The 27,884-nt window shown below is 38.4% G+C and overlaps 1 protein-coding gene across 32 annotated transcripts in view; it reads right to left on the reverse strand.

Annotated features, from left to right (window-relative positions):
- The window catches only part of NEBL (nebulette), a 455,293-nt gene that overhangs the window by 140,451 nt on the left and 286,958 nt on the right, over positions 1–27,884 (reverse strand). For 19 of the 32 annotated variants that reach the window (XR_013635418.1, XM_078851808.1, XM_078851807.1 and 16 more), the window contains 3 exons: positions 17,612–17,716; positions 13,872–13,982; positions 6,078–6,188 (listed from right to left, as the gene is read on the reverse strand). The exons of the other annotated variants lie outside the window; for them this stretch is intronic. Coding sequence is in view for 18 of the 19 variants with exons in the window: in XM_078851808.1 (XP_078707934.1) it covers positions 6,078–6,188; positions 13,872–13,982; positions 17,612–17,716 (327 nt within the window). In the remaining variant the exon portion in view is untranslated. The remainder of the gene's footprint in view (positions 1–6,077; positions 6,189–13,871; positions 13,983–17,611; positions 17,717–27,884) is intronic. 32 annotated transcript variants of the gene reach the window in all.

Raw genomic sequence — 27,884 nt, forward strand, 5'->3', positions numbered from 1 at the left:
AGCAAATAAGGTGGAAAAATGAAACAAAGAAAAGAGAAACTTGTTACAAAAGAAGAAAAGCAATGGAAAAGGAAATGGAGGAAATACCTACTGTGTAGGAAAGGGAAAGACAGAGATTCAGCAGTTTGGGGCAGGGACCATCTTTTACTCTGTTTGTTCAGTCTCATGCAAAGAGATAGCTGCCAGTCAGGATTGGAATCATAATGCAAATATTAAATAGAAAAACTGTCAATCTCTTAATCCCTTCAGAACAATGTCACAGGTAGCTCAAGAACTACTTTCTGTCTCTCACTGTGGCTGGCCATGTCTGATGCGCCCATCCAAACTTATTTTTGTATAGAACTCTGTTGCTGAGACTCCGTCAGTTTTTGGCAGCAGTGAGAAGGATAAGCAGAGAGTTAACAGAAGACTAATGAGGAGTGTGAGGGAGAAAAAGAAATAGAGACAAGAGGAAAAAATCTGCATCTATTTCATCTTTGCAATTATTATGGGTATGTTAAAATATTTCTCACCAAATACTCTTGTTAGCTTTATATTGGTTTATTAATTTTAAACTAGCCTATCATTTTAGACAATTGCTATAAAAAGTGGCTTCATCCACTGAATAGTTTTAAAGGAACATGTAGTGAACTGACTGCTAATCTGAATTTAAAAAGTCTTTCTGCCTCTCCAGATTTAGCTGAATAGTCGGAATTACTTGCAAAGCACAGAAAATATTCAGCCCTAGCTCATAATTAGTTGATTAATTTTTATAGGGCCAGCTCATTTAAATAGGGACATGTCCACTAAAGTCTAATGAGATGCACCCATTTTACACCAGCTGAGGATCTGTCTTTCAGTGCTTACATTCTACATCTTTGAGATGATTTAGCTTTGATTTTATAACAGGCACTTGCATTATAGTTTCTATTCATTGGGAAATGCAACTTAAACCGGTTGCCATGTAGGATGCAGAGTCATTGGCTGTCAATCAGCTGATTTATTTTTCATATTACATTTAGAGTTCAGTAAAAGAGGCCTAGTATTAAAGGATTGAGATGCCTTTCTGCAGTTATTTATCATGTCCCTCTCCCTCACCCGTGTTCAAAATGGAATTTTAAGAAGTGTGCAAGCCTCTGTTGCTACTTCTGATATATACAATCGAAAGTCAATAAGACTTGTGCACACATAGGACTTGTGCAGACATGTGCACATATATCTGAGGGCAGAATTTGACCCTTAGTCTTAAAGTGAACTAATCATTTTGGTACTTTGAAATGGCCCGTAACTCACTCTAATTACCCTAATGGCTCTCCATCTGAGCCCCCTGACTCTGCACTACAGTGCTGTCACTCTGGAGTCCATCTACACAAGGAAAATGACTAGTTGCTGACAAACATAGTTTGTTGCTGACAAACAACAGCTTTGCATGGTTCCCCCTCAAATGGTGTTGAAAACTGTTTCCCTGCCAGTGTAGATGAAACAAAAATATTTCTGGACCATTACAGACTGACACCATCATCCTTTCTGGTAATGGGGCTGAAAACTATTTGGTCCCATTTACGCTAGCAATAAAACCGTTTTCAACACCAGTTGGGGGTGATCTGGGTGAGCTGCTGTTCACAACCACTGTCAACAGAAAGTTAGACAGCTCTGGGTGCTTTTCCTAATATATATGCAGCATAGAATACGACTGGATCCATAGTTTTAATGCAACCTTCATCAGAGGAAAAACAAGAATCCTGCCACACAGCAATTTCCAAAATGGTGGTGGACAAATGATGGTGTTTATAAATGCTCTTAATTTTAATTCTGATGATCGGGTCTTATCAAAGGACATGTAATTTCTATCCTGGAAATTGTTTTTGTGGACAGTATTCGCACTTGCATTTTAAAAGATAAACATACATTCCTATGTGTTAACATGCTTTTCTGAAAATAGTGCATTTTAATTGGTCAGTGGGGATGTTAAAAACTCTGACTTCATTTGGACTGCACAGAGCCTGCATACATTCCAGGAGTTTTCCAAATTGGTGACTAACACTTTAAAGACAACATTGCCTAGTGGGATAAGCATGGAACCAGCTGCCATGAGACCTGGGCTCTAGTCTCAACTCTGCCATCTACTTTGTGTGGCTCTGGGAAAGACTGTCTCAGATTCCTTATTTGTAAAATGGGGATAATGACACTTTCTTATTTTACAGTAGGATGCGATAAGGTTTAATTAACATTTTAAAAACAAATTGAATAGGTAAACCTTTGTATAAGTGCTAAACTTTTCATAATCTTAACTATGTCTTCACAGATTGTCTGAGGATCACCTCTTCCTTCAGTTGTAACTCACCGCCACCCACCCATCAAACCAGTTGCATCTTATTGCCCTATGGCAACTACAGTTACCTAACCGGAACAAGGATTTTCTCCTTTTCTGAAAAAGTTAATTGTGTTGTCTTCTTTTGCTATTCATTTCTTCTCTCCCTCCCATCTGTTCTGTTTTTCTCAACTTGAAAGAGGGGGAGCCTGTACCATGTGACCAGCCAGATCTCTATAGACCACCAGCAAAAACTACAGTCCAGGGTTTGGAAAATTTTGGATTAGATAAAAGGATGGCTCCACATACAGTCATAATGTATATATAGGATAGACTGGCAGTCTCTCTCCAAACTGCACGGCATTTGTGTGATGAAGTCAGACTGTTAATGTTCATTTCACACAAACTTGTATGTAACAGAAACACAATTTATAGAGAAATAGTCTGCATTAAACAAACATACTTTCATTCCAACACTGAACAGTGCTTAGAATAATATTGCAAGTATATTTCCTACAGCTAAAAATGTTTCTTTTATACTTTGTGGAGAGTGATTTTCTTTGGTAGAAGTATTAAAAAGGTAGAAAATGTTTCGTTTTACAAATGATCACATTGTTCAGGAGATTTTACAGTATTTCTCTATTATGCAGCTTCAACCCACACTTGAGCAGGGTGTTAATGTTATTCAAAGTGGTGTGAAGGCCTACAGCACATCCCAGTTTCAAATTGTCAGCACAAATGTATTGTAAGTGGAATCCAATCTTCATTTTTAAAGGAAATTGCACATTTCACACAGTTGAGTATAAATGTCAGTCTTATTTTAAAACTGAGTAAATAGTCTTAAACACATCCTAATCCTTTTAGATGTAAACCCTGCATGTAAAGGTTGAATTGAATTGGCAGACCATTGTAAGTAAACATACATTCTATTCTCTTAGGTATACTGTACTGAGTGGTGGATAAAAGAGCTTTGTCTTCCTATTCCTGCAAGAGTTTCCCTCTACCACTGCACTCTCCTCAAAGCAACGATTCTACAAACAGCCTAAGTTCCAAGAGACAGATGCTTCATATTTGGAATCCTTAATATGTCCATTAACAAACTTCCAGATTCAGAGTTGAATGGGAAGCCTCATGTGGTTCTTAATTAAACCTTTTCTCACAAAATGAGAAATCCCCAAGCAAATATTCAGCATGGTGCCCAGTAATTACACACAGTAGGTGTGTAACCATAACTGGTGTTACATACCCCATTTCTCACGGGCAATAAAAATATATCTCCACCCCATCTTAGCTCTATATTAGCAAACAAGAAAAAAACAGTGAACTGGATGCAACAAGCTGGTTTGTTCAGGCTGAATTTTCCCCCCACATTTTCCATTATTTTTAATATTCTGTTAAACAGTATCATAACAAAACATCTTTCTCCTCTGTGTTTGTTCTCCTTTATTTAACAAACTTTCTATTGTGCTGTGTTTATAGCACGAATGGAGACAGCACGACTGCTTTTTATTTACTTCCCCATCTGCACACTGCCTTCATTAATGCTGTTAACAGGAGTACGCACAGCTGTGGGAACAAAGAGGGGCTGTTCTGGACTGTGGATTTACAAATTATAATTAAAATTCAAAGGATAGTTAAGTACAGATGATGATAGTTTTTGAACCTAAAGCCCCTCTCCTGTACTTCTCCTCAACTCCTCACATATCATGGATCCCATCTCTTTTCCCATTCTTGTTTCTTTCCCTAGCCCCAATAAAACCCTTCCACATCTGCAACACTCCTTTCACCATCCTTACTGAGGACCGGAAAGGACCCCCATCTCCATGGGCAGAGAGTTTTATGCTGCAAGTTCATTTCCAGAGCCACTGGCATCTTCTCTCAAGCTATGCCCCGTTTCATACCCTCTCTTCATCTGACATCCTGGTGATTTCCAAAAGCAAGAGGAGGCACAGCTTGGCAGGTTTCAAGCAAGAGGGCAAAGCAGGGCTGGTTGTGACTTACTCTTGGGAGTCGCAGCTCACACATATGTCCCAGCAGTAGAAATCCTTCCTCTTCCCAGCATAATACCCCCCTGAAATCTCCCAACAGCCTCTTAGGCCTTGTCTACACTGGGGGGGGGGGAAGGAGCTAAGTTGGTCTAAGTTACGCAACTTCAGCTACAAAAATAGCATAACTGAAGTCAGTGTACTTAGAGCAACTTACCGCAGTATCTTCACTGCGGTAGGCTGACTGCTGACACTCCCCTGTTGACTCCGGCTATGCTTTTCCGCCGGTGGAGTACCAGAGTCGACAGGAAAGTGCTCGGTGGTCGATTTATCGCATCTTCACTAGACACGATAAATTGACCCCCGCTGGATCAATCACTCCAGAGGTAAGTGTAGACATGCCCTTAGTTGCTGACCAGCTCTCAAGGTTTTAAACATCTGGGAATTAGCCTAAGGGTTGTGTTACATTTTGAAGTGGACAGCGTTGATTAAGCTATTGTTAAAATGCCAGCACAAATTTATAAAAAAGGACATTCAGAATTAAGGCCTTAACTTCATTTTTCCTAAGGTATGTAACAAACATATTCGTAGATTCCATGGCCAGAAGGAACCATTGTGATCATCTAATCTGACCTGTATATCACAGGCCATAGAACTTCCCCATAATAATTCCTAGAGCAGATCTTTTAAAAAAGCATGAGAGCTTTGTTTAAAAAGCAGAAAGGGCAGAATATCTCATGCTGACCTGACATGACTCCAGTACCTCGGTACAAAAGACCAACTTAGCCTTACCTTTAAATGTCCTTACTTTTTGGTTTATCTCATCATTTTTACATTCCCTTAAAGCGACCTAATTATTCTAGCCAAATTTTGCCTAAAATTCAAGTTTAGTATAAATAAAGCTTTTGCAAAACCTAAGACCAACAGATTTTTTTCCTTGAAATTGTTTTTTGTATTTATGTTTTTCAATCAAAATAAATATTTCTCTAGCATTTGCAACCATAAAAATGCAGCATTGAACTAGTGTATGAGAACATGAAACTGAAACCAAATTTACACAGTCAAAACCTTAAATAAAGTGATAATGCTATTTTATTGTCTAAGCTGAGAGAAATGTAAAAAGCTAACAAAGCATCCATAAAATATATTAGATTTTTAAACAACTCTTTCATAAATTTATTTGTAAAACAGCAATGGAAACTTATTTTTGAAAAAACTATGGGGACAAATTCTACTCCTCAGTGACTCCAATGCAGTCCCCTGAAAAATCAGTAATTTTACCATCTATTACACTGTTGCACCCACACGTCCATATTCTGCAAATATGCTCATGAATTGTTCAATTGAACTCTTTAGGATTACTCCTGTGAATAATCTTACTCATGTGTATGAAGATTGACACTCAAAGACATAGAAGCCATTCTGTGTTTTGCATAAATAAAGCATAAATAAATATGCTGTTTTAAAGTATAAAATATGCAAATGTAAATTCAGGGAACTTTTCTTTAAAACAAATTTAAAAACTAATGGCATAACAGACAACTCCTCCTCTATGATCTAGCATAAAAATAGGTACTTAAAAATACTTTGACGCTTAACCTACACACACGCACACACACAGAGGTTATGCTCCCAGTGATTTTTAAATACATATTTTTACTTTTCATATATATATGGATGGTTTTAGAAAGCTAAATAAAACCCCATGGAACACTGAAATATAACATGAACATTTTATATGCAGTAAATAGACTCGACCACTACTGCAACAATGTAATAAATTAAGAGAAGAGAGTACTTACATTACTCTGGCGTTTACTGACTTCCATAGCATGCTTAACATCTGGGGGCTCTGTCATATGTGCATAATCTGATGTCCCTTTTTCAGCATCATGTTTCTGTTTGTAGAGTACCTTAACAAGATGTAGATAAAGACAGATAAAATAGCAGGTATCATTTTAAAAGGATAATACTTAAATTTATTAATCACTATTTTGAAGGAAAATGACACTAGCTTGAATATATGAACTAGTTTGCTTATTTTTGTAGTAGAAATTAAGCCAAACAAGCAGTCCTACAGCTTTCATAGTACTGCATGTGTATATATACATACACGTCCACCAAACATGTGAAAAGCTTACAATATACCTATCCTTAACATAAGCTTTTATGCTTACATTTAGAAAATTTACCAGGTTTTGATGCCTGAAGAAGAAACAAGCATCAAAGAGATGTGTTTTCAAACAGCTCTCTATAGCAAGCATTAAAATAATCCATGAGAAAACAGCAAATACTAAAACAATAAGGTTGAAAGTTGATCAGGAGAAGGATGATTTGAAACTAAAATCCTCAATACAAAGAAGATAATACCCTAAAATTCTCGAGAAAATAGCACCTAAGAACATGGCCCTGGACTATTTAAATATATGGTATTGGAAATCTGTGGAAATATCCTATCTTGGCTATTTGCAAGGCACGAGGATTCTATAGGAGAACCACAAATCAAGCACCCAAGGGGATATAAAGTACCTACACTGACTATATAGTGTAACAAGAAGATCCACAGATCAAAGATAAATGTGAAAAGTAGCTTTTTTGTCATACTACCATATTAATGCAAATCCAAAACATGGAAAACATAAAATGTGCCATATTTCTGAAGGATGTAAAACCAAAGATGGCTTTGTCCTCAGAAAACAACAACAAAAACCAGATAAAATTTATAGCAAAACAAAAATCTGAGCCACTATCTTGTTGTATTGTATATTACATTTTGCGGCTGGCAAAGCAAGTAGCCCCCAACAAGACTATAATCAGGGCCGGTTCTAGAATTTTTGCGGCCCCAAGAAAAAAAATTCGGCCGCCCCCGCTTTTTTTTCGTGCTGCCCCGCCCCAACTCCGCTCCTTCCCAACCCCTTCCCCAAATCCCCGGCCCCGCCTCCTCCCCCGGGCATGCCGCATTCCCCCCCAACCTCCCGCCCTAGCTCACCTCCACTCCACCTGCTCCCCAGAGTGCACCGCCGCTCGGCTTCTCCCCTCTCCCTCCCAGGCTTGCTGCACGACACAGTGACTGTAACAAACAGCTGTTTCGCGCGCAGCAAACCTGGGAGGGAGGGAGAGATGCAGAGCGGCGGCAGCGCGCTCCGGGGAGCAGGCAGAGGCGGAGCAAAGGCAAGCTGGGGCACATTTCTAGGGGCGGCTTGGCCGGTGCCGGAATGCCGCCCCTAGAAATGTGCCGCCCCAAGCACCTGCTTGTTTTGCTGGTGCCTAGAGCCGGCCCTGACTATAATAGCACTCTACTTTTGTAATCCGCTATCAAAAGGTATAAAACATGCTATACAGAAATATTTTCCCTCTACCCCTCCCTCGCAGGGAGTCGCTTTCATGATGTTTCCAACACTAGCCCGTCTGAAGAATAAGTCCCAAGATTGCTTCCAAAATAGGATCATCCACTTTGTTGTATCCACGTAGCACCATCCACTTTGCTGGTCCAACATTTCATTTTTTATATTGAAATGTTGGCTGTAGCTCCAAAGCTACCAATGTGATGAACTGTATGTTAATTGCACTACAGCATCCAGTCGTTTATGAAAACAAAGCTTTTTCAGTAGCTCAGTGGAAATGTATTTAGCTTGCAACTTGACAGCTGTATTCTTTATAATCTCCTTTCTCAGTGTTCTCCATTTATCTTAATTATGTAAGGGGCATTGTCAGCAGATTGAGGGACATGATCATTCCCCTCTATTTAACATTGGTGAGGTCTCATCTGGAGTACTGTGTCCAGTTTTGTGCCCCACACTACAAGGATGTGGAAAAATTGGAAAGAGTCCAGCGAAGGGCAACAAAAATGATTAGGGGGCTCGAGCACATGACTTATGAGGAAAGGCTGAGGAAACTGGGATTATTTAGTCTGCAGAAGAAAAGAATGAGGGGGGCTTTGATAGCTGCTTTCAACTACCTGAAAGGGGGTTCCAAAGAGGATGGATTTAGACTGTTCTCAGTGGTAGCAGATGACAGAACAAGGAGTAATGGTCTCAAGTTGCAGTGGGGGAGGTTTAGGTTGGATATTAGGAAAAACTTTTTCACTAGGAGGGTGGTGAAGCACTGGAATGGGTTATCTAGGGAGGTGGTGGAATCTCCTTCCTCAGAAGTTTTTAAGGTCAGGCTTGACAACTCCCTGGCTGGGATGATTTAGTTGGGGATTGGTTCTGCTTTGAGCAGGGGGTTGGACCAGATGACCTCCTGAGGTCCCTTCTAATCCTGATATTCTATGATTCTATGTAATAATGTAATATTTTATTTTGCAAGATATAGAATGACAGAATTATTTTTCATTGGAACAAGCCAAAAATTCATCTAATGTAATCTACCCATCTGGAGTGCAAAGAGATCATATATCCATAAACTATTTCCCATAATATGGATAATCAAGTTTGAAAGAGTTCTAGAAATGTCAATTTCACCAGTATTCTTGGAAACATGTTATTTATCTACAGTAAGTTATCTTGTGTTTATAAATTTCTTCCTATTTCATATAAATTTTCCATGCTATGGCATATTAGTTTTTATTTTTAAACATTAGTATATAGCACAATAAATGTGCTTTACAGAAAGATTAAAGATTACAGGTCCTACAAAAAGCCTTAACTCTGCCCCATGTAATAACAATACATTATGATGAATGCATTTTAGAGTTTGTGCCAGAGATTAAACCGATTTGTATAGATAAAATAAGTTTTAGCTCTCTCTCCTCCCACACCATAGTGTCAATATAGGACAGAGTCAAGACTGTTTTGGTACCCTGGCTATGCATTTCCATACTTAACATATTTAGTTTTCTTTCAAGTTTAACCTTAACTCCGAATTTCCTGAGTTACTAATGCTTGTTTTTGCATAATTACAATGTTTTAAAATAATTTTTACCTTTACATTTATCATTAAGTTACTGATATGAACCCTCAACCTTGACACCAATTTAACCTAGTGTTATTGTTGCTTGTTTTGTCGTTGTTGGGTTTTCTGTTTTTGATCTAGGAATATATATAAAACGTGCACGCAGTAGTAGAGGAAATGGCATGTAATATGTCCGTGAAAGAATTAAGTTACCAGATATGCGTTTGAATACAGAATTATAACTAATAGCCAGCTGGGCTATTACTATTTGCTGCTTTTCAGGCAGAGAGAAAATTATGGACACAACATACTTCACCATAACAAAAGCATTAAGAGTTATACCTAACAGTTTAACATTGTGTAATATGGGTACCAAGCATAAAATTGAAGGGTAACCTTTACAAACTTGGATGCCAGTTTTGGTCTCAATAAATTACATTACAATGGTGCAATAAAGCTCAAGAAACCACTTACAGCACATCTTAAAATAACAGGAGGGCTCTGTTTATTAGAAAGAAATTACGTCCATGCTCTATGACTCTCCTGGAAGTCAAACCTGGGACTTAAGATTCACTTGATTTATCATCATCATCAAAAACAAGCAGAAAATATTATTAAACATCCATATGTAGCAACTGCTCAAAAGAGGAAAATTAAATTGTCTGCTGACATGCCCTAATCTTCAATTTGCTTTGGGTCCTTTTTTTTTCCAGATAAGGAATAACCAGCACAATTTTTTTGTCATGGTAGAAACAAAGTGATGGAATGTGTACAATCTTTAATGATGTTCCTTACATCATTTCCTTCCTTGAGCCATTAGAAATGCTTTATCTTTGTGTGTGATACTTTTTAAAAAAATGTTGGGGAAGGGGGTCTCATAGTTGTTTTTCAGCGTTGAAAAAGACAAGGCACAAAACTAGAGTTCATGGGGAATTTTCCAGTGGAAAATGCCATTTTTGTAAAATCAGAATTTTCTGTGGGAAAATTCCAGCTTGCTAGAAAATGTCTATTTTTCCAATGGAAAAGTCAAAATGATGGCTCCCTGGTTGCTCAGCTGGAAGGCTCATCTCAATTCCACTTTCTGCCTGCAGGGAGAAAGTAAAATTGATAAGAACTTTCCAGATGGATAGCCAACAAGCCAAAAAATTCTGTTTCATTTCCCCCCAAATGAAAATTTTCTAGAAATCCCTTCACATGAAAATTTCACATTTTTTACTTTTTGTTCCAATTCAGGAAGGAAAAGTTTTCAAAAATTCTAAAATTTTGCTAGAATGGATTTCCATTTTCCAGACATTGAAAAACAAAGAGTAAAAAGGGTTGTTATAAAAGCCAACAAAGCTGGTCACATTTGTGCCTCCGCTGTATATCACACAGGGAAGCAAAAGTATAAATACAGCCAAACCTGAACAGCAAGCACAGGAAGCATAGTAGAACATATAATCATGCCCTCTCTCAAGTATGGTAGAACCCCCTCCATATGAATATTATGTGGCTAGAACTCTACAGGGTGAAATCTGGCTCCACTAAAGTCCATAGGAGTTTTGTCAGTGACTTTAGTGGAGCCAGGCTTTCCCCCCACAGAGTTCAGGGAAAGGTGATTGTAGGTGGGCAGTGGCCTCTCTAGGTGCCACTGTCCGGTCTGAAACCAAGGAATTTTCCATGCAACTTCCCCAAGTAATCTCTGGCCCACTCAGAACATTGGACAAATGAGTCTAATTATTACTGTCAGCATGGAAATTGTCTAAAATTTATAATCAACCCCCATCACGGTCCAACAATCACCTCCTTCAGAAAGAGAGCACAGCTTTTTCACCCTGTTTTTAACAGCCTTTCCACAACACAAGTGGTAGCACAATGGCCAGTGAACCCTCCCTCCCATTCCCCATCTTAGATTGTCCCTTGGAGAAAATGACAGCCTACTGAACTATAACCCCACTGAGGGAGGAGCAGCAGCAAATATCATCCTACCATGACTAAACTGAAGCTTAAAAACTTTGTATTTGCTTCCTAGATCCCACAATGATAGACACAATATAGATTAGATTCGGATACTGTAAAGAAGATTTTCCAGGAGAGAATACCTCAGGAGCTCCTTCACAGCAATTTCAAATTCAGCTCTGTAACAAAGTAACCACCCCACCTCCTCTTCCCCTTCTTGAAAACTCTTGAGTTGAAACTTTTTTTTAAGTCATTTTACCACTTTCTCAGGTTTTTTCTATAGGATGGATTGATTTACACAAGTTGGAAAAATATATCAGCAGTCTTCGGTTTTATGGTCTATTATGATTTATAATGTGTGTACACTTAAAAGGGGATATTATAAACTTCAAAGGAAGCACTGGTGACATAGCATGGCACCTACTGTATTGCTTATTTATTTCTTTAGGAATATTGAATGGCTGGGCAAAATCTTCAATAAATGTCATAAGAAAAGGGCAGCCCTATTGATTTTTTTTGTGATTTTTTTTCCTGACTCAAATGTTTTTATTTTTAGTCTCAGATCCTTTCCTTAACATCACTGGTGTGTAAGAGAACATGATTTTGTACATGAAATATGAAAACATAATTTCTGTATAATATTCTCATTTGGAATGGATCCAGGAGTGAGTCCCATGGCAAACTAGTTAACTGATGCTTTATAAATCAAACCAAGTGTTTAAAAAGCATTATACAATTTTATTACTTTATCACTATTACAATCTATAATTTATTTCAACTGTAACTATTATAATCAGAGAGACAAGGTGAGTGAGGTAATATCTTCTGTGTAAGCTCAAAGGCTTGTCTTTCTCACCAACAGAAGTCAGATCAATAAAGGATATTATCTTACCCACCTTGTGTCTCTAATATCCTGGGACCAACGTGACTACAACAACACTACTTAGTCTTATAATTAATCATGTTATAATGACATGTCATGTTGATGTCATTTTAGTTACTGTTCTGAATTAACTTACTGCACTAAGTATTCTGTTTCAAACTAGTAGAGGTAAAATATAATTCACATTAATACATTTGCTTATTACAGACATGACTGAAACATTGCCACCATTGTGGAGTTTTGAATGCTGACTTGATAATTAAGTTTACAAAGCAAAACCTATTTCCTCCATCTAATTTCAGTGTTTCCTTTTACTATGAACATTTTCTTTCATTTGCAAAAGGAATGGTTACAGTCTTTAAAGTACTTCCATAGAACATCAGTCTGTAGTATGATTGACTTATTTTATGTAATATGGAATAGGCAGTGTGGTTTTGCTTCATAGAATCATAGAAGACTAGGGTTAGAAGAGACCTCAGGAGGTCATCTAGTTCCACCTCCTGCTCAAAGCAGGACCAACACTAACTAAATCATCCCAGCCAGGGCTTTGTCAAGCGGGCCTTAAAAACCTCAAAGGATGGAGATTCCACCACCTCCCTAGGTAACCCATTCCCAGTGCTTCACCGCCCTCCTGGTGAAATATTGTTTCCTAATATCCAACCTAGACCTCCCCCACTGCAACTTGAGACCATTGCTCCTTTTTCTGTCATCTGCCACCACTGAGAACAGCTGAGCTCCATCTTCTTTGGAACCCCCCTTCAGGTACTTGAAAGCTGCATCATGTTATGCTTTTTGCTTTTGCTGGTCTGGTAGGTCTCAAAAGAGTCTCAAAAATGTGTTTAAGATGGAAAGTGGGGGGAGCAATACCTAAAATGTGCAAATACCTGGTGGGTAGACAGCATTAGTTCTAGATATCCATTTAATGCAGTGGTTCTCAAACTTTTGTACTGGTGACCTTTTTCACATAGCAAGCCTCTGAGTGTGACCCCCCCTTATAAATTAAAAACACTTTTTAATATATTTAACACCATTATAAATGCTGGAGGCAAAGCAGGGTTTGGGGTGGAGGCTGACAGCTCATGATCCCCCATGTAATAATCTCTTGACCCCCTGAGGAGTCCCAACCCCGAGTTTGAGAACCCCTGATTTAATGCACAAGTTCAAAACCAACTTTTTGCTATTTAGCCTTGTGGAGTTCCAACAAGAAAAATGTTTGGGTTCTTAAGTGCTTTCTACCCTCAATGCCATCTGAATGACACAACTGGACTAAAGAAAGCACTAAAATAGACTGCAGGGAACAATTGAGCTTTGGCAAAAAAACATCGACTAAATAATGAAGTCAGGCCTTCTATCTCAAACTGGTAGGAATCTGATGAATAACACTGAAAATGTATAGCCTAATTTTCAAAAATGCTGAACATTTGCAATTTCAACTGAAGTCAGTAGGAGATATGGGTTCTCAAGCACCTCTGAAAATCAGACCGCTATATTTTTAGGCTGTGAGTTTATCAGTAAGGAGTTGATAAAAATCTTACAATGCCAATATGGCACTTGGATCATGTAGATTGCAACATAATTTTGATTTGTCTTCTTTTACGTACATTATGCAACAACATCTTATGGAATAATTAATGTATGCATTGATGAATGACTTACTGTTTTTCAAATGCTATTTACTAAACATAATGAGCCAGATCTTCAGCTGATGTAAAATGCAGTACCTCCTTTGAAATCAATGGAGCTACGCCAATACACTAGCTGAGAAATGGATCCTGTGAATCATATATGTAATAAAATATCAGTTTAAAGCTACTGGGGGTAGTAGTGTTCTGTTGCATAATTAATCTGTAAAAACTAAAAATAATTGTTTTTTAAACTTTACCTTGCTCTGAAGCTGTGTAACTTCTCTTGCAAACACACTGTCAATTGTGGCTGGCATCTGCTTATACAGAGAATTGGAAAGGTCTTTTTTAGCAGATCCTTTGTACTTTGTCTAGAAAGAAAAAAAGACAAAAAAATGCAGGAATTACTTCAAAGAGAATCACATAGTAACTAAACAAATCACTTTGTTTTACTTTGAAGTAAAATGGTACAAAAGGACTTTGTACTGGAAAAGACCTAGAAAAGTCTTATAGAGTAATTTAAGAATACACATTTATTTTCAAATCACTTTATATTTCAGATTAGTGTATATAATCCATGAATCACTATAATGTGCCTGATAGTTAAAATTGAAGAAATTTTGAAGGAAGCCTTGAATGAGGCAAGCAAAGTCAGTAAAAAAATATGCCACTTATTAATTCACTTCTTGATCCAAAAAGCAAAATTATCTACATATTTTCATTTTTCTGGAGTTTTGCACATTGTGTTCAGTGGAGAAACAAATAATGGAACACTGAGACACTCAATAAGAGGCACTAATTAATTTTCACTGGCAAATACAAGAATATGAAGACAACAATTTGTTTATTAATTTCTACTTAAGATTTCTACATCAAATATTGTTTTAAAATTTCTTGTTATTTCTCCTGTGTTTTCACTACCATTCAAAGCTAGCATTTTCTAAGCATCATTACCAAAGCACAGAAAACCCAATGGCAACTTTCTCACAACAGAGTGATGCAAGCCAGAAGCATAGTACAGAATTGTTGGCTTGCTTCCGTTTTTGTCTCTGAAGCAAAGTATGTCAGGAGCATGAATTTTAAATTAATAAAATAATCTTTAAAAATAATCACTGATATCAGGAATATGCCATCTTAAATGCATTATCATATTTAATTGACATGCACCAACTGGACCATGTCTAATTATTTATTACTCTGGTTATTCCCATGAATTATTGTTTTTTAAAATACAGAAAATTCGTTTTTCCCAGATTTTTTTGTGAGTTGACAAAAGATGCCTAAATACAATATTAAAAATACCTACATTCTCCAACAAAGGCTATGGAACACTAGAGGTCAGCAATTTACAATCTTAGTCAGCTAACACTTTATCGTATTCAACCACTGCGACAAAACATGTTACCTAAACAGCACTCTAAAAAACTTTTGAAACAAAAAGCATTTTTTTTTACTTTTGTTATATATTAAATCTTTAAGTGTTCTTTTATTAACAATCAGCAACACCACATGCTGTAGCCGTTTGATACTAAACAACATAGCACAAAACAGCAACAGCTTCACATATATTTGGCTTCTATAGGCTATATGATGTCTTATCTCAGTTATATCATTTATGTTTGAATGAGAAAATTCAGAATAACTCCATTATGGTTATTCCACTTGTGAGTTATCCTACCTATTCCTGACACATGAAGATAAATGTCAGTAAAGCAGCAAACATATGCTTTTATGTTTGATCTAGACTTACAACTAATCAGCACTGAAGTTTCAGAGAAAATATATGGAATGCATGTGAATTATATAAAAATCTCAGTTCAGATATGAATAACTGGACACAGTTTATTATATACAAAACATGAGAAACTGAGGCACCCAGAGGTTAAGTGACTTTGCCACAGTCTGTGTGAGTCTGTAAATTCTCACAGAGTGAGTGGCAGAACCAGAAATGGAACCCAGATCTTTTGATTCTCAGTAATATGCTGACTCCTTTTGCTAAGGCTCCCTTCCCAGTTTTCACTCTCCACCCCCAAAATAGACAAAAATACATTCATGCAACAACATGCCTTCAGGAACATTTCTTCCTAGCGCCAGGACATAAGTGGTTGTCAATAAGAGGTGGTCTAATCGTTTCTGAAATCTATATTTTTGGCTCAGTAGCACCTTGCATATATGTGTGTATGCATGCATACATTTACAGACTCACCCAGACCGAAAAATGTACCTAACACTCATTGGCCCAAGAACTGAACCTACTTGCCAGAGTGAAAAATATGCCACCCCCTGACACAAGTAATATGCTCTTCCCAAAATGTAAAGCAATAGATACTGTCAGAATTAAGACATTACTTCAGCTGATGAACTCCAGAAAGAATAAACCCTTTAAAATAAGTTCTGTGGTATGTTGAAAGAGTTTCTTTTTGAAAGAATTGGTTGGGTGGGGACGAGGAGGAGAGAGATTGAGGAAAAAGCAACGGGGTGGAGGGTGAAAGGAAATTTAAGAAGTGGGGAGTACAGAAGGGGTGAAATCAACTCCCCAGCCCAGAAACAGTGAGAGGCTCCCACTCTCTCATGTCAGCCTAAGGACTTTGTGCTACCCTCTGCAGATTAAAAGAGGAGCTTTCTATGGCATATAAGGGGGCACTACGTGGCAGCTTCATCATTGGTCCTTCTCCCCACTCCAAGTAGCATGGAGGGACCTTGCACAGGTACTCCACACTCCGAATAAATTTTGTTCTATATGTATAGTATGTAATTATAAACATTTTTACTGGAGTTTGAGTTGAGAGAGAAAACTTTTCCACTGTGAGTTAAAATGTGGCCCATGATAGTTATAGCGTGCAGTTAAGAGTTGATGTTCATTTATTTGGTCTAGTAAGTATGGAAAGTAGGAATTGGAGTCAGTATACTTAGAATTTGATACCAGGTATGCCACTGTATGGTCTTATGCAAAGCCACTAGGAAGGAAAGATGGCCTTGTGGTTAAGGCAATGGACTAGGATTTGGGTTCAATTCCCAGCTCAGCACAAACTTCCTGGGTGACCTTGAGCAAGCCACTTACCTGATCCGTGCCTCAGTTCTCCACTTGTAAGATAATATTTCCTATTATCCCTTTCTCTTATTCTTTGTTTGCTATTCAGACTGTAAGCTCCTCAAGGCAGGAACTATCCATTTCTATGTATCTGGACAGCACCTAGCACAATGGAGCCCTAGTCATTACTGTAATACAAACAACAAATAATAATGATTTCTCTTGGTCCATCCATCTGTGAAAGGGAGTGTAACAGGGCGGTCTACCACTTCAGGGGCTGGGGGGAGTAGGGACCAACTGGCACTGTTCTGGAGGGAAGCCCAGCAGGCAGGTGCAGGGAATCAGCTGACCTAGCAGGACAGCAGCTAATGATTGGGTCTGATTCCCACCGGAGGATATCAATGAAGAGCCCACCTCCATGAGGGAGTCTGAGACCAGGAGACAGCTGAGCGCACAGTCTCCTGTGGCTGCAGCAGAAGGCTTCAAGAGGGCAAGTCCAGACCCTTTAGTTACTGGAGGCCAGAGGATCCCACAATTCCAGTCAAGACCAGGACTATTGCTTTTCTAATTGTTCTATATTTCTTTTTGTTTTGAGTTGGAGAATAAACAGAGCCCTGGGGGAAAGACCATAAACAGAACCAAGCATGGCTGATTGTTTATCCCAGGCTAATGAGCGGGTCCATTAGCTCACAAGGGGTCTACTCTCACAGAACTATTTACATTTAATGTTTGTCAAACAATGTGGGATCCTAGAAGAAAGGTGCTATACAATACTACATTACCTTTATACACTTAAACTGTATACAGTAGTGACACTCCTATAACCCACTAAAACTTTTGGATTCTCTTGCTATTTGATATGAATAGACTCCCCAATCCACCCCCTCAAGAATCGCAATATTCAACTTAGTGGGCTTTTTTACTGGTAACTAAGTACTGAAGAATATTCTGCAATCTTTTATATCTTACCTCAGAAATAAAAGCACTCATATTTTTCACATGTTTTAACTGAGGGGTGTCAGATACAAATGTGAACTTGCCTTTAGATTTTTCATACTCTTCTTTATAGTGGATCTACAAAGAGAAAAAATGAATTTAAATTAACCCTAAAAATAGAAAAAGACAATTACCTTTTTAGATTTATTCTACTCATTTGGACAGAACACTAAAATACTGTGCCAAGTGGCTTGTAAACACCACATCATGTAACAAAGTAAGCCACAGAGAAAAACCACTCAGATAACGTCAAATAGAAACCTACAACAGCAAGAAGATCAAGTTATAACAGAAACTTAAACTTGTTCACTGAGCACCTAGATGATGTAAAAAAAATCACAAAATCTTTTATATGACATATGAAAAAGACAGGATTATTTGTTATACCTACAGTGTACTGTCACCCACTACTTGCAATTCCTGTAGTATCTTGAAAGAAAGGGGGGTATTGAAGAGAGTTTTCTCCACCTGATTTCATGTCAAAAGTACTAAAAACAGCCTCTCAATTTCTATACACAAACATTGCAAATACAAAATCTTTATTTTCCCACAACACATGTGTCATAAATATAAAGGGAAGGGTAACCACCTTTCTGTATACAGTGCTATAAAATCCCTCCTGGCCAGAGGCAAAACCCTTTCACCTGTAAAGGGTTAAGAAGCTAAGGTAACCTCGCTGGCATCTGACCCAAAATGACCAATAAGAGGACAAGATACTTTCAGATCTGGAGGGGGGGGAACAAAGGGTCTGTCGGTCTGTGTGATGCTTTTGCCGGGAACAGATCAGGAATGCAGCCTCACAATCCCTGTTAGTTAGTAAGTAATCTAGCTAGAAATGCATTAGATTTCCTTTTGTTTAATGGCTGGTAAAATAGGCTGTGCTGAATGGAATGTATATTCCTGCTTTTGTGTCTTTTTGTAATTTAAGGTTTTGCCTAGAGGGTTTCTCTGTGTTTTGAATCTGATTTCCCTGTAAGGTATTTACCATCCTGATATTACAGAGGTGATTCTTTTACCTTTTCTTTAATTAAAATTCTTCTAAGAACCTGACTGATTTTTCATTGTTCTTAAGATCCAAGGGTTTGGGTCTGTGTTCACCTGTACAAATTGGTGAGGATTCTTATCAAGCTTTCCCCAGAAAAGGGGGTGTAGGGCTTGGGGGGATATTTTGGGGGAAGACGTCTCCAAGTGGACTCTTCCCTGTTCTTTAAAATGCTTGGTGGTGGCAGCATACGGTTCAAGGACAAGGCAAAGTTTATGCCTTGGGAAAGTTTTAACCTAAGCTGGTAAGAATAAGCTTAGGGGGTCTTGCATGCAGGTCCCCACATCTGTACCCTAGAGTTCAGAGTGGGGAAGGAACCTTGACAACATGCAATTACAGTTTTTATGTATCCAAGATCCATGAATAAATTCTGAGGGGCAGGTTTCAAAATGTTGTCCCCAAAGTCTCTAGCATTTGAAGTCAAGGTCTTCTAGATAGCTGTGTAGTGCAGTTGTCAGACTCTTCTTGAAGGCAGAAAAAAAAAGTCATAAGCTCATTCCTAAAGTCTTTTTCACACACACAGGAGATCATTTTTGCTACCAAGGTGGGGGTGGAGGATGACAAAACAAAGCAATGGATCTTCTTTCCCTAAAATAGTTATTTTAGAAACCCAACAAAAATAAAGTCTCAACTCATACTTTCCCATGAGAAACCACCACATCATAGGCTTTATCGAGATACAGATAACTAACGAATATTTATGTTATTGTTGCTGTGGTCTGAGTTAATGTTTTGTGTTACAGTGTGATTGCGAGGAATGCGTATGGTGTTACTGACTATGCTGGAGGTGAATGGGACTTATTTATAGAGGGACAGAATAAGTTAGTGAAGATGGTGAATGTAATGTGAAAGGATTAACATACATTTAAAGAAGGATAGCTCAACTGAACTTTCCTTGTTTTTAAGGAAGTGTGTGGATAGGTATTCCACTTAAGCAACCTTAACTGCTTGAAGTTTCTTTCAATATTGATATCAATATGGTTCAATGTAAAGTGAATTATTTAGACATAAGCTCTTCTGTTCTCATCTCTCTAACCTCATTTTCACACTCTGCACTGTAGCACCTTGCATTTATACACTGAAGACTTGCTGACAGAAGCAACACAGCCTGAGCAATAGAAAATAAAAATTTTCTTACCCCATAATTTCTGTAAGTAGCATCTCCCACAATTCTGTTATGCCTGCTCCCCTTCACTCAGCAATTTCCAGAGGCAGTTCAAAATTGCAGCACAGCATGTGCTGGCCATGCCTCCTTCTCCCGCTTGCCACAGATGAGTCATTCTAAAACTTGTGTACAGATACTATCATCATCATCAAATGCTAACTCATTAACTGTACAGCAGGCAACTGTCTGCACAGTAATTGTCCAACTAAAAAGCTGACCCCTTGGCTAATGAACCATTAGGGAGGGTAAAACTGAGGGAGATGTTGCTAACAGAAAGGAAATTTTCAGGTAAGAAATATTCCATGATGCAGCCTGTGACACTGTCAGGCCAGATGCCAGCTCTTGCCAAGACTGCAGGCATTTGCTAAGAACTAACAAACTCATAGCTGGAGACCAGACCAGTTCACTTCTGTGTTCGTTTTGCTCAAAATAAGTAGTCTTTTGACTATTTGAGTCAAAATAAGTAGTCTTTTAAGAATGTATTTAGACTATATGAAATCTTTGTAAATTGCTTTACGCATTAATCTCACTTGTAATGTCGGTATTCCATGCTAAGAAAATATGTAAGTTTTGCTTTATAGTTTTGAAAAGGTTTGCTCTGAACTTGTGAACCCATGCATGGGAATCATCCTATGCCCATCCAGAAGGACTATCGAAGTTAGATGGGCCATCAAGAAATACTGCAGTACAAAGGATTGATTAATGGCCCTATCACACCCGGAATATGCTGTGTGCAAGGAAGCTCATCCTGTGGACTTGGAAGCCGAATGAAGGAAATCTTTTTGGCTGTTTGAACTCTGACAGAGCCAGAGACTCTAAACTGAAGCCAGAAATCCCCAGGGACTGCCTTCTGGGTTTGCCCTGACAGACACTTTGACTTGACAGATCACTACAACTCTGTCACTCTTAGGAGTTAGATGGTAACTCATATGTGTGTATACATTTGCTTGCTTTAACCTATAAACAACTCTCTTATTTCTTTTTTCCTACCTAATAACATTTTAGATAGTTTATTACAGGATTGGCTACAGTCGCTGTCTCTGGTATAAGAGCTAGGGTACCAACTGATTTGGGGTAAATGACTGGTCTCTTGGAACTAGAAGCAACCTGAATGAGATGTGATTTTTGGTGTAAGACAAGTGACCATTTATTACTAAATCCAGTTTGTCTGGGTAGCAAGATAGACTAGAGAGTCTAAGGGGACTGTCTGTAACTCCATGGTAAGACTGGTTTCAGAGTGGTAGCCGTGTTAGTCTGTATCAGCAAAAAGAATGAGGAGTACTTGTGGCACCTTAGAGAATGTTAGTCTCTAAGCCCTGGTCTACACTACGAATTTAGGTCGAATTAACCCTGCACCCATCCACACGACCAAGCCTGTTTTGTCGACTTAAAGGGCTCTTAAAATCGATTTCTGTACTCCTCCCCGGCGAGGGGTTTAGTGCTAAAATTGACCTCGCTGGGTCAAATTTGGGGTAGTGTGGACACAATTTGACGGTATTGGCCTCCGAGAGCTATCATAGAATCATTGAATATCAGGGTTGGAAGGGACCTCAGGAGGTCATCTAGTCCAACCCCCTGCTCAAAGCAGGACCAATCCCCAACTAAATCATCCCATCCCCAACTAAATCATACAAGCTATCCCAGAGTGCTCCATTCTGACCGCTCTGGACAGTACTCTCAACTCAGATGCACTGGCCAGGTAGACAGGAAAAGCCCCAGGAACTTTTGAATTTCAATTCCTGTTTTGCCAGCGTGGTGAGCTGATCAGCACAGGTGACCATGCAGAACTCATCAGCACAGGTGACCATGCAGTCCCAGAATCGCAAAAGAGCTACAGCATGGACCGAATGGGAGGTACTAGATCTGATCACTGTAAGGGGAGAAGAATCAGTGTAGGCAGAACTCCATTCCAAAAGATGAAATGCCAATATATATGCCAAAATCTCCAAGGGCATGATGGACAGAGGCTACAACAGGGACACACAGCAGTGGCACATGAAAATTAAGGAGCTCAGCCAAGCCTATCAAAAAACAAAGGAGGCAAACCGTCGCTCCGGGTCAGAGCTCCATACATGCCACTTCTATGATGAGCTGCATGCAATTCTAGGGGGGGGGCCCAACCACTACCCCACCACTGTCCGTGGACACCTGCAAGGGGGGAGTCTCACATAATAAGGATAAGGATTTTGTGGATGAGGAGGAGGAGGAGGTTGAAGATAGCACACAGCAGGCAAGCGGAGAATCCCTTCTCCCCGGCAGCCAGGAACTGTTCATCACCCTGGAGCCAGTATCCTCCCAACCCTCCTAAGGCGGGGTCCCAGACCATGAAGCCAGAGAAGGCACCTCTGGTGAGTGTACCTTTGTCAATATAATTCAGGTTTAAAAGTAAGCGTGTTTAATGATTAATTTGCCCTGAAGACTTGGGATGCATTCGCGGCCACTATAGCTACTGGAAAAGTATGTGTCTGGGGATGGAGCAGAAATCCTCCAGGGACATCTCCATGAAACTCTCCTGGAGTACTCTAAAAGCCTTTGCAAAAGGTTTCTGGGGAGGGCACCTTATTCCGAACTACATGGTAGGACACTTTACCACGCCAAGCCAGTAGCAAGTAGTCTAGAATCATTGCAGAACAAAGCATTGCAGTGAATGGGCCCGGGCTTTGGTGCCATTCAAGCAACATCATTTGGGGGAGGGATAGCTCAGCGGTTTGAGCACTGGCCTGCTAAACCGAGGGTTGTGAGTTCAAACTTTAGGGGGCCATTTAGGGATCTGGGTCAAAAATTGGGGGACTTGGTCCTGCTTTGAGCAGGGTGTTGGACTAGATGACCTCCTGAGGTCCCTTCCAACCCTGATGTTCTATATTCTATGATTTATCTCTCTGTGTTAGCCTCAGGAGAGTGATATCATTCATGGTCACCTGCTTGAAATACGGGAAATTTGTCTAGTTTTATTTTGGCAGCTCCTAGAAGCCCCAATCAGAATGTGCTGGTTGTGAGCGCAAGATTTGAGTGGGTAATTATGACAGGACATAAGACAGGATCTTCACATTAGGTTTTGATCCTAGATGTTCTGTTCTGCTACAGACATTTTTGCATCAATTGGCATCAAGCAATTGGAAGATGAAAAAGGACATACGGAATACTGTAGTGACATTTTTGCACTTGAAATATGTATGAAGTAGGCAAGAAGTTTCTGAAGCATAAATGGTGGGGATATGTGGTGAATACAAGCAATGACTGGAAGAAATGAGCATAGAAGCTTATATTCTTATTCAAATTTGGGGTTTAAAATTTGGATGAGTAAAATATTAATTTGGCGAAGTGTGAATTTTTGCCTGCAAGTGACCTCCTATTCATTACAAAGTATTATGCAAGGATGACTGGATCTCTTAGACCTCACAAGATATGATTATGAAAAATTCTTCCTTTGGGACTTAGGCTCCCAAATCCCATTGAATTTCAATGGTAGTTGGATGTCTAACTTTTTTAGGCTCCTCTGAAAATCTCAGGCCAAATATATACCTTTTGTGTCCTTTATACTTGTATAATTTTAACTAATAATTATAAACCCATTGGGACAATCCGACCTTGATATAATTGGTCATAATTCAACTAACTTCTGTGGAAATACTTTTCTTTACACCAGTTCTGCATTTGGCCTTGTGTCTCTTTGACTCTTATTTCACAGGATATTAAAACCACCACAATTCTGTTTTACAACAAATGGGAATCAAAGATTTCAACAGTAATATTCACAATAGTTTTCTATTCTGCTACTTTATATCAATTGCTATTGAAGTTAATAGCAGAAAATCTATGACTTGCTGTGGAATTTGAGTTTTTCTCTAGGTACCATACTGAAGGAAAACATTCAAAAGTAACAGTTTTGCATCTCCACTACATATGTGTACACACACACAAATGTAACTTTCACACTTCAAGACTCTTAAACAGCCTACTAGTATAAGCTATGGATGTATGTATGATATAGTGTGTAAAATAAAACAGTGACACTGTGTTCAGAACAGGAAACCATCCTACTACAGCTCTAATCCATCAATAAAGTGAAAGTTATTGTTCCTGTGAATTTGTTTGAAATATGATAAAAATATACTTACAACTTTTTAAGATTAAGTTGCATATGCAGCCACTTAGGTAAATATACAGGTATACATTTTTCCCTCAAATTCACTGTGAATTATTTTTATTCAGATGTTGACAAAGATATACTGATTTTTAAGGCCCCTTTTTGGATAAATTGGCCTCTTATGGGAAAACATGACCTTATATATCACAATTTAAGGCTTGAGCCAATTTCCACTGGGGTTAATGTGAGTCTTTAAATTGATTTCAACGAGAGCTGGATTGGGCCCTTAATGACTTCATACTGTTTTTCAAATTGCTTCCATTTTAAAAATATAACGTTTAAATGACAAGTTTTCACATTTAGGCACAACAGTTCTGCACAACTACTACACTGAGTAGTTGTGGGCTACAATTGCAAAAGAAGAGTCAAACGGACCAAATTCTGCCAGATCCAATTCAGTCAGTTATACCAATGCAGCCCTACTGAAGTCATATGGATATGGTCTGTAGAGTTGCACATGTGTAACTGAGGGCAGAATCTGGCTCTGGAAACACTGGTATACTGTAGATTGGTTAGTATTAGCTTTTAACAACAACAAATTATATCCTGAACAATTTGTTTCAAACTGGATATAAATCTTAAGATGAAAAGTCAAACTCTGAAACATTAGACCAAAGAGATATTCAATGAGGATTTAATTAAGACACAGTTTATCATGCATCCACATTTTCTATCCAATACTGAGAAAAGCAGCTTGAAACAATAGTTAACTGTGTCGTAATTACTTTTCTCATTTTAACCAACAATAAATAATTTTTTGTCTCCAGTCTACTGACAATTCTCAGAACCATAGTGTAGTACTTCAAATTCTTTTGTAGTTAAAAGAAAAGAAAAGAAACCTGAACTGCAACAAATGCATTTTCTATTAATTTTTATTAACCATCATTAAACACTATTAATTGAGAAAAACAGTAATTAAAGTCCTGGCAGGATCTAATCTTCACCATGTCCAGCCGATGGCAAGGAGATGCTGAATTAGAAGAACTACAATTTGGACTACAGTATGTGGCAAATTAGATGGTAAGTAGCATTATGTTTAAAGGGAATTTGCTGCAGGTGATAAAGAAACATTAGTAACATGCACATATGAAATGCAGTATGATGATTCAAGAGGCAAGCTATTTCCCTTTTACAGAAAGGACTATGATAATTTGCTTAATAACTTTATTCAGCTTCCTACTTTCCCCATAACACCACCCTGTGTCCCCTTTTAAAATACAAACAATAACAACAAATTAAGGGGTCCAATTTAAATGTGGAAAAGAAAGGGGCTAGAAAGGAAGGTAACACACATAAGTCCAACGTAAGTGAGAATTAAAGGCATCTTGAACTCTGTTAAACAGTGGAACATGAGAACGGATATCCTCTCATACAAGACCCAAGGCTTGCATGCCGTAAAGGGCTTTAAAAATAACAGTGCCAATTTAAAGTCAGATTATAAAGAACTCAGGGTGAACATAATATGATCACAGTATCTCAAGCCATGAACAATCATGCCATTGCACTCTGACAGAGTATCTGTGTTGACAGCCTTGCAAGGAAGGAAAGGGAATAACCCAGCCTTGTAGTCACAAGGTCATGAGCTGCTGTCACAAGGTCACCTTAGGGTAAAACTGCAAGCCACACAAAGTCACTGAAACCCACTTATGTTGGACTTATACATATTACCTTCATTTCCAGTCCCTTTCCTTTCTACATGGTAATGAGCAAATTTGGGTCTGAAACCTCTGAGTGCATGTACTTGGGCATGTATTTACATTTATACACACACACACAGGTTTTCAAGTACAACTTTGTTCATTACCAAGTGAATACACTAATCTATTTCCATATTTGCATGAATAATAGCTCCTCCCTAAACAGTCATGCAAACAAAAAGTACTTTGCACAAACGTTTAAAAAAAAAGCAAATGTAAAGAACTATGAATATGGTTGGATCCAAAAGCAAACTGGAATATTCACTGAGCTCTATTCCCAAACTTTGAGCAGGTGCTGCCAGAAGTGAATGAAGACAATCCCCCGAGAAACCCTTCACAGCTGTGTGTCTCCCCTGTAACCAAAAAGGGTCAAGAGGTTCTGGCACGATTCCTAGAATGAAGATGTATAGTGATAGGGGAAATTTTCTCCCTGAGTACTGTAGAACTTTTCTAGTAATAGTGAAAATTCAATTATGGTGAAGGTTTGGGGGGATTAAAAAAATTCACTTTGAACCTGATCCAATACCCATAAAAGCCAATAAAAACACATCCAATGATTTCAGTGAGCATTGGATCAGGCCCAAAATGCGGGTTCCATTTTAGTATATTAATAGGGAGAATTCCCTTTTAAATTATATTGGTTCTGGACCATTGCATTTCTTATAATAATATCATACAGAAATCATTATCCTTTGAAAGCTTCACATATCTCAGTGAAAATCTAACACAGTCTTTCAGCAAAAGCAACATCTTTGAACAATTACAGGGTCTGAAACCTCATTTTAATTCATTTATTCATCTTAGCCCCTAAACCTTCACAGAAAAATCAAAGAAAGATATCTCCACAATATTTATCAACTGATTAACAGCAGCAACAGCCACCATGACCACCAATGATACACTTTTCAATAGTAATTCCTTTCTAATTAAAACAAATAGTTTATCAACACTGTTCAGGGTATTTTTTTGCCTTTATAACAGCAATCATATCTAGAAATAAGTAGTACGGAAACAATAAATGGATTTCAGGTCAGCCTAATGCTTCATTTTTACTTTGGCTTTTACCTGACTTCACAGGTATTGTGTCATATACAGTACATTTCCAAACAAAAACACATGGGTAACCATCAGTACCTTTGATAAAAATATTAATAGTCTGTACTACCTCTTAAGATAATTTGATGTTACTGGGTAATCACCTTACTGGCTTCTCTTAAGGCTATATCCAATATTCAGCCCACACCAAGATTTAAGTATTCCCACACAGTGTTCGGGCAAAAGAGAAGATTTGACCCTGTCAAGCTGCATTCTCTTCCCAGCATAGCAGCTCCTAAACATTCCAGATGTACCATTTTTCTAGCGGCCATCTATTCTTTCCTAATAAATGTCCTCCAGTAATGAATTTTCTGCATCCTCTATACTCTAGTTTCTGCATGTATTAATCTCATAAGGTCAACATACTTATTCACCTTGGATAATAATGCTACGATAAGTTTATGCACCATGTTACAATACAAGATGAACCAGCCCGCACTTTGCAGTCCTACTAATCAATCAATTGCCAAAACATCCCAGCCTAGAGTTGGCTGGAAAGATTATTTTAGAGGCAAATCACCATCTCCTATATAATGGGCTGTTTTGCTGTTAGTCACCATATATATTTAGTCCATGAAGGAGAGCTGTCACTCTGTGTCTAATCAAAAACAGAACCCCAATTAGTGCACAGTTGCAAAGTTCCTCCTGGGATTCAAGTTTCCAGGAGGGGCACCGCAATAAATACAAACTCAAGCTCAAAGCTTCACTTTCATAATTCACTCAGGGGGGCCAGATCCTCAGCTGACATAAAGCTGATATTACTTCAGTGAAGCCAACAGAGCTACTCCAATTTATGCCCACTACGGATCTGATCCAAGGTGTTCATGCCAAATGCAGACATACATTATATTTCTAAAACAACTCATTTGGAATTTGTTAATTGAGTGCCTTCATGAGATTCTGTAACATTTTAATGGAGTTTCCTCATACACATATTCCTGGGGCCCATTTATATTCTTTTGTATGTTTTAATCTATTGAGTAGGCACCCAGAACCTAGGATGGGCACCTATAGCTACATTTTATAAATCTGAAGAAATAAGAATAATACAAATAAAACCTTTAGAAGAAAGCAATATAATTGAAGGACACAAATGGTTA

The sequence above is a fragment of the Lepidochelys kempii genome, chromosome 2 (assembly GCF_965140285.1).
Source record: "Lepidochelys kempii isolate rLepKem1 chromosome 2, rLepKem1.hap1, whole genome shotgun sequence".
Classification (NCBI taxonomy): Eukaryota; Metazoa; Chordata; order Testudines; family Cheloniidae; genus Lepidochelys; species Lepidochelys kempii.